General features: G+C 41.6%; 1 protein-coding gene across 1 annotated transcript in view; it reads right to left on the bottom strand.

The window, feature by feature from the left end:
• The window catches only part of BMPER (BMP binding endothelial regulator), a 292,081-nt gene that overhangs the window by 3,444 nt on the left and 275,460 nt on the right, over window positions 1–13,177 (bottom strand). The window contains exon 14 of the mRNA XM_004385314.1: window positions 9,082–9,212. Coding sequence (XP_004385371.1) covers window positions 9,082–9,212 — 131 coding nt within the window. The remainder of the gene's footprint in view (window positions 1–9,081; window positions 9,213–13,177) is intronic.

Consider the following 13,177-nt stretch of genomic DNA (forward strand, 5'->3'; position numbering starts at 1 on the left):
CAGTGTTTTTGATTCGTGCCAGTAATGCTGGGGTGAGATGGTATCTCATTGTGGTTTTAATTTGCATTTCTCTAATGGCTAGTGATCACGAGCATTTCCTCATGTGTCTGTTGGCCGCTTGAATATCTTCTTTGGTGAAGTGTCTGTTCATTTCCTTTGCCCATTTTTTATTTGAATTATTTGTCTTTTTGTTGTAGAGGTGTTGGATTTTCTTGTAGATTATAGAGATTAGACCTTTGTCTGACCTGTAATGTCCAAAATTTTTTTCCCAGTGTGTAGGTTCTCTTTTTACTCTTTTGGTGAACAATCCAACTTTTATTCAAAGTTGTATGAGCAATGGAAGACCTTCATCAGCTCAAACGCCTCTACTGTTATTTATGCAGTTTGCAGAGTAACACCTGGTGACGAACTATGTAATTGAAAAACTGTAAAGTAGAACTGGTTTTCAAGCAGGTGGACTTTACTTTGAATCTTTCAAATTACATATTTAGAGCAACTACAGAACATTCCCGTCTGACCATACTTAACTAAGTTAATAAGAACCATAAAAGTAAATTCAATGAGGCTCCCCATTACACTAGTTAAAAACAAATGGGAGAAGAGGTGTCCTATTCAGAGAATGTTCAATTACGTCTCACGAGTTCTTACTTATTATTAGAAAACTGAGTTGCATAAAACAGAATTTTGAAAATCATCTGAATGGAACCAACTTTATATTTGACTCCGTAATTAATACTTTTCTTCATAGATCTCTAGTTTCCAATATATTAAGCCCTGGTATATTTATCCCAGAGCCTCGGTGGTGCACTGATCAGAGCTTGCCTGCTAACCAAAAGGTCAGCAGTTTGAATCCACTAGCCGCTCCTTGGAAATCCTATGAGGTAGTTCTACTCTCCTATAGGGTCACTATGAGTTGGAATTGACTCGATGGCAACAGGTTTGGTTTGGTTTTATATCGATCTCAGCCTAACTTTTACCTAAACATATACTAACCAACCTGTTCTGAGGAAAGATGCTTTGGGGGATGGAATAAAAGACAAGGCTATCTGTCTGATATACCAACAGACGGATGAAATAGTTGTAGCAAATTACCAGTCAATTATAAAGAAAACATTAACTGTAACCTTATTGATTGCTATGCCTAGCTCATTCACTCACCTTTTTGAGATATTTCCTCAAAGGTAACTTCCTACGTAAAATGACACTCCCACATTCTCTACCCCTTTTCTCTATTTTCTTCTCTTTACGCCTAACACACATTGACATCACTTTTCACATCATAGTTATTTGTTTGAATGCTCCAATTACAGTACAGCTGTGGTTCACAACCAGAGATGCTCATCAGAATCCTTTGAGGATCTTTTAAAAGGTATATGTTTCTCACCCCCATCCCCAAAGATTTTTGCTCTGGGTCTGCAGTGGAGTCTGGGTTGTTGTTGTTAGCTGCCGTAGAGTTGGCTCCAACTTAGGGCCACCCCATGTACAACAGAACAAAACATTGCCTGGTTCTTTGTCATCTTCACAATCATTGGTATGCTTGAGTCCATTTTTGCAGCCACTGTGGTTTTTTTTTTAGTGCTTCCAATCTACGGAGTTCCTCTTCTAGCACTATGTGGGAAAATATTCTGTTGTGATATAGAGGGTTTCCACTGACTAATTTTCAGAAGTAGATTGCCAGGCCCTTCTTCCTAGTTTTAATCTGGAAGCTCTGCTGGAGCCTCTCCACCATGGGTGACTCTGCTGGTATTTGAAACACTGGTGGCATAGCCTCCAGTATCATAGCAACATGCAAGCCACCATAGTATGACACACTGACAGAAAGGTGGTGGTGGACTGGGTAGCTCTAGAATGAAAAAGTTTGCACTCTGACATACACCCCCAGTTGAAGAGAGGTGAACCACGAGGCCTGGGCTCCTAAAGGGAGGGTTCTTATCTCCCATGACCCAAAGTTCTGGCCCAAGGCCAACCACAGGGGAGCAGCTCAATACATGCTTGTTGTAGAATGATTTAATCTTAATGACGTTCAATTCATCATTCCATTTCCCAGGGTAGATTCCATTTGGCCGGCCTTGAGTTTATTTTCTACTCTGCTGATTCCACAATGCCTCTTTTAAATCACCTTTCAGTCTACATACTTTGCTCTCCTTCAAATCCTGCAAAGACCCCTTCAAGTACGAGCCCTTCTCTGTAGAATGTCCTCTTACCACCTGTGTTCTTTCCTTTCCCTCACTCCCCTAGAGACATGACTTCTCCTCTCTCTGGCTTCTCAATTCTTTCTTCAGTCTCTACCATTTAACTTCCTAATGCTCTTCTGTGACATCTTGGCTTTTGGCTATGGAACACCAATATTTCCTTCACAGTCTATAGGTAGAAAGTAGCATGTAGAAATTGAAGAACTACAAGACAAAATAACTTCTTCTCTAGTATTCTCCTTCATCTTACTGACACCGTCTTCACCGCAATTCAGATTAAATCAATAAACATCCACACATATGTGCCAGGCATTATTTAGGCCTGGGGATTTAAATGTGAATCAGATATCATCTCTGATCACCAATCACAGGCGCCTGGGCTTATAGCCAAATAGGTGACGCTGACATGTAAACAAAGTCGTAATAAAATGTAAGACTCCCATATTAAACAGTGAGAGCAAAGTACAGCAAAGGAGTAAAAGGGGGCAACATCAACTCACAAATGTGAATCAGATATCATCTCTGATCACCAATCACAGGCGCCTGGGCTTATAGACAAATAGGTGACGCTGACATGTAAACAAAGTCGTAATAAAATGTAAGACTCCCATATTAAACAGTGAGAGCAAAGTACAGCAAAGCAGTAAAAGGGGGCAACATCAACTCACAATTATGGAAGGTAGGGTGCAGGCATCAAGGAAAACTTCAGAAAATAAATTTGACTTAAGTCTTAAAAGGAGTCCCTTGGTGGTACAAACAGTAGCATGCTCCACTGCTAACCTTTTAGTGGTTCAAACCCACCCAGAGGTGCCTCAGAAGAAAGGCATAGTTGATCTGCTTGTGAAAAATCAGTCATTGAAAACCCTATGGAGCACAGTTCTACTCTGACACCAATGGGGTCGCTGTGAGTCGAGGTTGACTCGACAGTAAATGGTTTTAAGTCTTGAAAGGTGAGTAGAAACTTGCCAGACAATGGTGGGAAGAGCTTCCCAGGTGAAGAGAGCAGTGTGGGTAAGGGCAGGGCTGGGGCAATGGCAAGGCACTAGGGTTTCAGCAGGGAGGAGAGGACCTTTGGCTTGGTGGGTGGGACCCTGGGATTTGAGGAGGGAAAGTGGTAGAAGACAAAGTCAGAGAAGTAGGCAGAGGCCAGAAACCAAGAAAGACCCTGAAAACCTTGGCAAAGGGGAGCCTTGGAAGAGTGTCAAGCTGGGGAGTGATGCAATCAGATTTGCCTTCAATCTGGTACAACTTTTACATGATCCTGGACAGTTAATACTGACTTATAGACTGGTTTACCCTTCTGAGAATCCAATTCTTTTTCTCAAACTTATAAAAGGCAAAAGATAATTTTTTAAATCTTGAACGTGATTTGATATGCACCCATGCATTTGAAAAGGATTCATTTGGTAAAATATATGTATTTTTAAAACAAACCAACAGGAACTACCGAAGTGCTTCGGGCTAACATGTATTTAGTCTGGAGGTGGCATTCAAGCAGCTACTAGTAACACACAAACAAGGTACTCGCTGACTTTATCAATAAGTGGCTCTGTGCCCACAGGAACAAAATAGGCTGTCTCTGTGTCCCCCTACTGGGTGCTAGGGGACAAGAAATGAAGGCCACAGTACCTGTCTCCTAAACTTTTACAGGAGGCATACAGTGGCCAAGGAAAAGCTCAGTGTGTGTAATTAGGGCACAGTGTGTGCAATTACTGCAGAGAAGAGACTAGAATCACTAGGATTTGTAGAGCAAAACAAGGAGGAAACTCCTCACATAACCCAGCAAAACCATCCTATGTGCTGCAGAAAGGCACGCATACCCTCTCTGAATATCCCAGCACCCTTTTCATTTGCAACCTGAATGTGCAGTGACAAAGTGTCAGCCATCAGCAGGTGGCAGAAAATCTGCAAAGGACAGCAATGTAAGATACAGAAGACAAGACTGTAAAAAATTTACAGAGTCGGAAGGTACCAGGCAACAACTACCAATGATAAGGAATAAATGACTAGAAATTGGAAAGTCACTAATAACAAAGTCACTGATAAAGATCTAGATAGCAAATACTTGGATGAATTCATTGATGCTGTACAGAAATACATAAATAAGTCTCTACATTTATATTTTTCTATGATGCTTTTGCTCATCTGTGTTCTTACAATGATTAAGAAAGGGGCTATGATACAAATTGACCTGGCTTAGACTCCCAGATTCCTCGATCTCTATCTCTGAGAATTTTAGCAAATTATGTAACTATTCTAAACCTCAACATCCTTATCAGTAAAACGTGAATAATGTTAATATTACCATGTAGATTATTTGGGGATTAAATAAGATAAACCAAAACTAAGTAGTTACCTTGGAGTGGACTCTGACTCATGGTGACCCCACGTGTGTCAGAGTAGAATTGTGCATTTTTTTGGAAGTAGATCACCAGATCTTTCTTTTGAGGTGCCTCTGGGTACACTTGAACCTCCAATCTTTTGGTTAGCAGCCAAGCATTTTAACCCACCCAGCGACTAACTTAAATATGATAAAATGTAATATAAAATTCTAGTATAGTCCTTCTAAGCAAAGGTGGTGCTTAGAAAATAGTAAATACTAATATAAATGGTTATTATTGAACTTCTACATACCTTTACTATATCCCAGTATACAACAACTACAACTATATCCCTTAGCATATTATATTGTAATTTGTAATTGACATGCTAAGCTACTAGCTGCCCTGGAGTCAACTTCGACTCATGGCAACCCCCTGTGTGTCAGAGTAGACCCATATTCCACAGGATTTTCAGTGGGTGAGTTTTCACAAGTAGACAGCCAGGCCTTTCTCCTGAGGTACCTCTGGGTAGACTCAAACCTCCAACCTTTTGGTTAGCAAGTGAGCGCGTTAATCATTTGCTCCACTTAGGGATTTCATTATTCTTTCTTGCCACAGCTACTGGGTCTATACCGTGTCAAAAGTCATGATTATTAAGATCCAGACTAGCCTTTAAAACATCACCTCTTCATCCAGAGTTTCTTGCCTGGCTGGCTTCTTATTTTAGCTTCTAAAATTTTTACTGGGGAAAATTTCTATTCTGCCTTAAGTGGCCTTAAGTGGTGTCATGAGTCAAAGGATCGGGGGCTACAAGCAAGTAAAGAGTATTCTCATAGGCTTCAATATTCTAGATGAATCTGAAATTAATTTACTGAGAACTGCTGCATATCTCTGTAAATTTATTTCTCTGTGTGCCAACTGTCGGTCTGTGGAAGTCCAAAGTGTGTGTGTGAAAGGTCCCCCTCCCCTCCGACTGCATATTGAAGGGTTTATACTTTACTCAGATGGCCCCACTAATTTCAATGGTAAATGGAACCTTTCAGGAGCCATATTCCCCTTAAAGCCGGATGCTGGGGTAAGATGTGTAGTCCTCAGTGCTCTATGTGCACTGAAGTGGTGCTAAGTGCAGCTCTGGGCCAGGAAGAGAGGGTTTGCCCATTCTGTGTCTAATATGATCCTAACTACAGTGCCAGCATAGTTAATAAGATTAACAAAGTTCTGCTGAGCACTACAATACAACAGGATGGATGGATGGGGGCTCAGCTCCATTTATTTTATTTATTTTCATAGATTTCAGGGAAAGAGGACTAAAAATAGAGAAAGGGAATGAGGAGTACTCAAAGTCCCTCAAAGACACCTCCCTACTTATCCGACCAGGCACTGACGAATTAGGTTAGAGATCAGCCACTCAGCCTCACCATTCAGCAGCCTCAGCTGCACCTTAATGTGAATCACTTTTATCATATCAGTACTCCTCTGAGAAGGGCAGCATTTATAGAGAGATATTCTTGCTGGGGAAAGTGAATTCTGACATCAAGATTGGACCTGGGTTTGCAGAGGAGAGAACAAACCCACAAGAGAAGTCAGGGAGAGATAAAGGGGCTTTGGCGTTTTCCCAAGGACACAGACTAGGGACTGTGTCAAAGGACAGCTGGTGTTGTTAGCTGCCGTTGAGTCACCACCAACTCATGGTGACCCTGTGCACAACAGAACAAAACGCTTCCTGGTCCTGTACCATCCCCATGATGGGTTGCAGATCAGACTGTTGTAATCCATAGGGTTTTCACTGACTGATTTTTGAAAGTAGATCACCAGGACTTTCTTTCTACTCGGCCTTAGTTCGGAAGCTCTGCTGAAACTTGTTCAGCATCATAACAACATGCAGCCTCCACTGACAGATTGGTGGTGGTTGTGCATGGCGTGCATTGGCCAGGAACTGAACCCATGTCTCCTACATGGAAGGAAACTTAAAAAAAACCCTTGCCATCCAGTCGATTCCAACTCATGGCAACCATGTGTGTCAGAGCAGAACTGCACTCCATAGGGTTTTCAGTGGCTGATTTTTCAGAAGTAGATCACCAGGCTTATCTTCCAAGGCATCCCTGCATGAACTCCAACCTCAAACCCTTTGGTTAGCAGCTGAGTGCGCTAACCCTTTGCACCACCCAGGGACTCCCGAGGAAGTTTTAATAACACCAAAATACCCATCATCCTGCTCCCTAAATCCACGCAAATAAACACACAAACTAGCTCGTGGTTTCAACTCTGGCTGCAGGTTAGAATCACCTGGGGAGCTTTTAAACATTCACAAGTCCACTTGAAGCAGGATATCTGAGGGTCAGACCCAGCCATGGGTTTCTTCATCTTTTTTTTTTTTTAAATAGCTCCTAGAGTGTCACAAAAGGAGCCCTGGTGGTACAAATGGTTAAACGCTCAGCTGCTAACTGAAAGGATAGGGGTTTGAACCATCCATCAGCTCCACGGGAGAAAGACCTGGTGATCTGCTTCCATAGAGATCACAGCCATAATAAACCTTACAGGGCAGTTCTCCTCTGTCACATGGGGTCGCAATAAGTTGGAATCGACTCAATGGCACCTCACAACAGAGGGTGACAAATGCCCAGCCAGGTTGAGCACCACACCCCACTGTTCTAAGTGAAAATGATGTCCTTGCATGGTGAGCGGGGCTCCAAGACAATTCTTCCTGACCCCTCTTCCAACAGATGACCACTCCTATCCTCCACCTATGTAGACACTCTGGAGTTAGCCATGGCGTACACTGACTTCTTTTCTAATATCAGAGCTAAGATTATCAGGACTAGGGTAGAATGCTCCAAATCCATCTCTTCAATTGAGGCAAATCTGGCCCTTTACAGAAATGTTTCCCAACCTGAAACTATTGGGAATCTTCTGTGCTCCGAGCATATTCAGTCATCTCACCTTCAAATCTAAATAGCAGCTACAGCTACCATAGATTGAGCATCTTCTATGAGCTGGATAGTCTTCTAGATGCTTTACGTACATTACCAGTAATCTTTCTAACTGCATGGTAGACATTGTTTTAAAGTTCCCAAATAAGCTTAGAATCTCCCCACTTCTGGCCGTATGCACTGCTACCATTTATCCCATGCCAACATCATTGTTTTTCTTTTCACCTAGACTACTGCAATAGTCTCCTGCCTGGTCATTGCTTTCAATCTTGCCCCTCCCCAGTCTATTCTCCACACACGAGCCAGGGTAATCTTTTAAAAGCAGAAACAGGCTTGCTTCAAACCCATCACTGACTTGTATTGCTCTTAGAATAGAGTCAGACTTCCTCCCAAGACCTGCAAAGGCCTACATGATCCAGCCCCTGCTACGACTCCACACACCTTTTGTACCCTGTTTCTCTTCAGGCCACACTGGTTCCCTCTGGTTAGTTGTTGTTGTTAGCTGTTGCTGAATTTGTCCCTGACTCATGGGAACCCTATGCACAACAGGATTGGACTATTGTGATCAACAGAGTTTTCAATGGCTGAGTTTTAGAAGTAGATCACCAGGCCTTTCTTCCTAGTCCATCTTAGCCTAGAAGTTCCACTGAAACCTGTTTAGCATCATGGCAACACACAAGCCTCCACCGAGAGACGGGTGGTGGCTGTGCATGAGCTACACTGCTCAGGAATCAAACCCGGGTCTCCCAAATGGAAGGCGTGAGAAATCTACCACTGAACCACCACTGCCCCCATCTGCCTAAAATGACTCCCTTCAATTCTTCAGGGCTTAGCTGAAATACTGTCCCCACAGAGAAGTCTTCCCTCTTCACCTTACACCCCTCCCCTCCATTTGTTTTCTAGCTCTTTGCCCCATTTGTTTCCTCCATGGCACTGAACGTAATTTGCAAGTACTTATTGTCCTTGCTTTCTTTGTTTCTCCCACGGGACTGCCAGCACCCAGTGACAGGCGCCTCATCTCTTTTATTCACCAAAGTACACACAGTGCTTAGCACAATGCCCAGGATTTGGCTATTTTGAAATAAACGTTTGTTGGATGAACAAAGGAGTCCATTTTACAGATATCAATAAGCTAATTAATTCGCCTGAGGTCAAAGAACAAATAGCAGCTATTATAGATATCCATCTTTCAGAGGAGAAGAACATTCTGTTAGGGTTTGTATAACAATATCTCAAATATATATATATATGTATATATATACACATATATATATCTATCACTTTTATCCCAAAGACCTTAAATAGCTGTAACTGTCTGGAATCTTCTGTTTTCCACACATAACCTAAGCAACGGCTGTGAGTGTCCATGTGCTAAGTACATGGAGCTGGTAGCTTGAAGTTGGGAGCATTTTGCAACATTTTGTTAAAATGTGCTTGTCACAAAGCATTTCTCTTAAGTGCTTTCTACCCAGACCAGTGGGAAGCTCGTGTGTTGCTATCAAGTTGAAATCCACGTGGGTCACTGATGGATCCCTTTGGCCAAGGGGAGATGTGGCCATTCACACCAGTAAGTCTGCTCCATTGCCATCCTTGCAGTACAGTGATGTGCTGATGGATGGATCCACGGGACCTTCTCACCTGCACAGTTCTGCTGAGGCTCCCAGTGGACTTTGATGCTCTCTCTCTGGCAGGCCCGGGTATAGGCCAGGAAGGACTCGCAGTAGCAGTTTTTATGGACTGGACATTCACACATGTCTGTCACACAGGACCTATGGAACCCAACAGAGAGAAATGATCATTTAAAAAGGTCAAATCATCAAGCACCCTAAGTGTGACTTGAGGAAATGGGTGGATGGGTGGTTGGCTGGTAACAGTTAAAGGTGTGGAGAAAGGTTGCTAGTTTAGGTTGGAGACTTAAAAATAGTATAACAATTCTGGATGAAACCTAAATGCTAGATACTTCTGAGCAATGGGGTATTAGTCTCCCTCTCTTCTAGAGCAGCATTCTCCAACAGAACTTTCTGCAATGATGGAAGAGTTCTATAATCTCTCCTATCCATAACAGTAGCCACTATCCATAATTTGGCTGTTGGGCACTTGAAGCATGGTTAGTGCAACTGAGGAACTGATTTTTTTCATTTAATTTTAATTAATTTAAATGTAAATAGCCACATGTGGCCGGTGGATGCCCTTATTGGAGTGACACCCCTTAGAATGCAGCCACCATTCCAGGTGTCCCCATTTGTCAATAGCACTGATATAAGAAAAACAGGCTCTACTACAATACGACTAAAATGGTGAACAACTTGATGAAAACGTAAGACCCCACTGCTTTCCGAAGACTATACTTCAGACTGGCTTTTGTAATATCTAGAATCTTAGTCTTTTGAGGAACACTGAACTTTCATTCTTTAGAATGCAGGGTGACAAATTCCAAATAAAGCAAACATTTCAGGCCACTAATTAGACTAGAAAAGATAAGGAGGATTGGACCAGGGTCTCCGAAGTTTAAGTTTGAATATGGAAATGATCAGCCAGGACATAAAGAGAACTGAAATGTGTTTAAATGAAAACTAACATATTTTTAAACACACTGATCTCCAAGACCTAATAATGTTTACATTGGTATCTAGCATTACAGTTTACAAAGTGCTTTGGCAAACAAGGCATAGTACAATCCCTATTTTATAAATGAAGGAGTCATGTTACAAATTAATAGACTGACCCAAAGTCACACTATTGTTATTGTTAGCTGCTGGCAAGTTGACACCTGACTCATGGTGACTCCATGCATAATGGAGGGAAACACTGCCTGGTTCTGCATCATCCTCATGATCAGTTGCAGATTAGGTTGTTGTGATTCATAAGGTTTTCATTGGCTGATTTTTGGAAGTAGGTAGCCAGGCCTTTCTTCCTAGTCTTAGTCTGGAAGCTCCACTGAAACCTTTTCAGCATCAAAGCAACACACAAGCCTCCACTGACAGATGGGTGGTGGCTGTGCATGAGGTGCACTGGCAGGGAATTGAACCTGGGTCTCCTGCATGGAGGGTGAGAATTCTATCACTGAACCACCAATGCCTCTCGAAGTTGCACTAGTACGTGGCAAAAGAAATGTCCTAACTCTGAGACTAGTGCTCTTTCAATCAGACCATACCACTGTCCTTGTCATCTGTCAGTAAGTTTACTGCCTAACAATTCTGGGTCAGTCCTTTACATGAAATATTTCACATATTTTAAGGTCTTGAGAGATGTGTTTTATAACAGAAGTTAAAACTATAGGATGCCTTCTTTTACTATCAAGTTGATAGTTTTTAAATAAACAAAACAAATTCCCCTTTATGCAAGAGGCCACCCTGATTAGTAAACTAAACTGTCCTTATTTTCTTCCTACTGTTGTTCAGCAAACCCCTTTCCTTGCAGAATCTAATTCCAGGCAGAAAGCAGAATATATTCAAGATTACAAAAAGCACATCTTGAAACATGGTCAGGACGTGGCCATCCAATGTTAGTACGCCAATATTTTCTCTTGGTAGGGGATCCATTACATCCCCAACTGCAGAGAGTGACCAGCTATCTCTGGGTAGACGCCAGCACAGTGCCTGCTCTGAGTGAGAATTAAATAGCAAAAAGCCATATTATAGGATCAATAGGCCCAGAGTGTACCCGCCAAGTTATTACAGCCCAACACTCAAAGGCACAGGCTTTGGAAAATACGAACTAACAGAAACAAAGAAAGAACAGATCTGAAACCTAACGGGCCTCTTCCATTTCATTGACTGAGACATTATTTGATGCACGGTACTCCAGGCACAATAACTAGGACAGAAAAGATGACCTCTCTCCTCTCTGTAATAAGCAAGGGGGTATTTCTTAATAACTTCTTCAACTTTCATTACAGAAATTCTGTGAAATCATGCTCACTAGCAAACTTATCCAGGCACTAGACACATGTGCAGTGACTGCATTGGGAGAGACTCGAGACTTCCAAAGAGAACTCAAATAAAGCCTGTCATTGAAACGGCCTCTGAACTCTGGGTATGAACCCTAGCTCAATACTTCCCTTGTTTCAATTTTCATTTCAAACTAACCCACACCTGCCACATTTATGCTCAGACTTCACAGAAGCCTGTTTGGCTGCCCCAGGTTCTACCCTCTAACACCATTCCTACTTCACTCGCACCCACAAGAGACTTTTCTCCCCACTCTCTTTCCTGGGTTTCCAAGACCCTGGACCATGGGTCTCTTTCCTGTGTTTACAGCTCCCATGGATGTGACATGGATGGAATGGCATCTAACGGGGCTGCTAAAATGATGGTACCAAACTCGCTGTTGTCAAGTCGATTTAGACTCGTAGCGACCCTACAGGACAGAGTAGAACTGCCCCATAGGGTTTCCAAGGAGTGGCTGGTGGATTCGAACTGCCAACCTTTTGGTTAGCAGCCAAGCTCTTAACCACTACACCACCAGGGCTCCAAAAGGTGATCTCAATATTAGGAAATACATTCTCTGATTTGAAAGGACATGTAGTGTAATTCTGTAAAATTGTATGGAAAGTAAAGAAATAAAGTTTAATTTGTTAGGGTAAATTATTATTTATAGTGAATTATTTATTTGTTTTCTTTTGATTTCTCCTAATTGTCCTATGAGGCTATTTATACAATTTAAAATAAATTATGGACAGCTAAAGGTTGGAAATCTGAGTCCACTCAGAGGTGACTTGGAAGAAAGGCCTGGAGATCTACTTCTGAAAAATCAGCCATTTAAAACCTTATGGAGGGGTGATGTAAAAATTCAGGAACAGTTAATGGTGATGGTTGAACAACATGATAAAATATATTTAATGTCACTGAACTGTACTGTACCACTGTGAAGGTTGGTGAAATGGCAAATGTTTTCTTACATATATATTTACCATAATAAAAATAGATTAAAAAATAATAAAGCCCTGTCGAGCACAGTTCTACTCTGACACACATGGGGTCACCATGAGTCGGAATCCACTCAACAGCATTTTTTTTTAAGTCCAATTCACTGAGACTATTGAGAGAAAATGGTTTAAGCACACATTTAATAATCACTGCAGACACATACTCCACCCCACCAACTGACCTCTCTGTCCCCACAAACACAATCAACAATATACTACTTTTTAAAACTAAGGAAGGTTTTAGCTTATTATATTACTTGACACTCATGAGGAACAATATTTGAAGAAAATACATTTGTCACAGCCAGCTCTTTACTTGAAATATTTTACATATTTTTAAAGCCTTAAGAGATATGTTTTATCATATAAGTTAAAACTGTAAGATGCCTTTTTTCACTGCCAAGTTGATGATTTTTGAACAAACTAATGCCCAGTGTTTGTGAGAGAATAGAGAAATAGATATTCCCACTCTCTGCTTGCAGAAGTATAAAAATAATAATGAGCCGACCTTCATTCAGCTCCTGTGTTGAGCATGTCACTGTGCTAAGCATCTGTACAAGAGTTGTCTCTTACTACACATAGCAACAGCATACGAGGCAAGTATTGTTACTATCCCACTTAGCAGATAGGGAAACTGAGGCTTAGAGAAGTTAAGTGACTTGCCCAAGATCACATAGCTGGTGGCAGATTCAGAACTGCAAAACCAGGACTGCAACTCAGTTCTTTCTAACTTCAAAACCCATATTTTGAGTAATTTTATTAAATGATCTTTCTGGAGAGCAATTTGGCAATATTTATAGATAGCCC

The sequence above is a fragment of the Trichechus manatus genome, unplaced genomic scaffold, assembly GCF_000243295.1.
Source record: "Trichechus manatus latirostris isolate Lorelei unplaced genomic scaffold, TriManLat1.0 scaffold00137, whole genome shotgun sequence".
Taxonomy (NCBI): domain Eukaryota; kingdom Metazoa; phylum Chordata; class Mammalia; order Sirenia; family Trichechidae; genus Trichechus; species Trichechus manatus.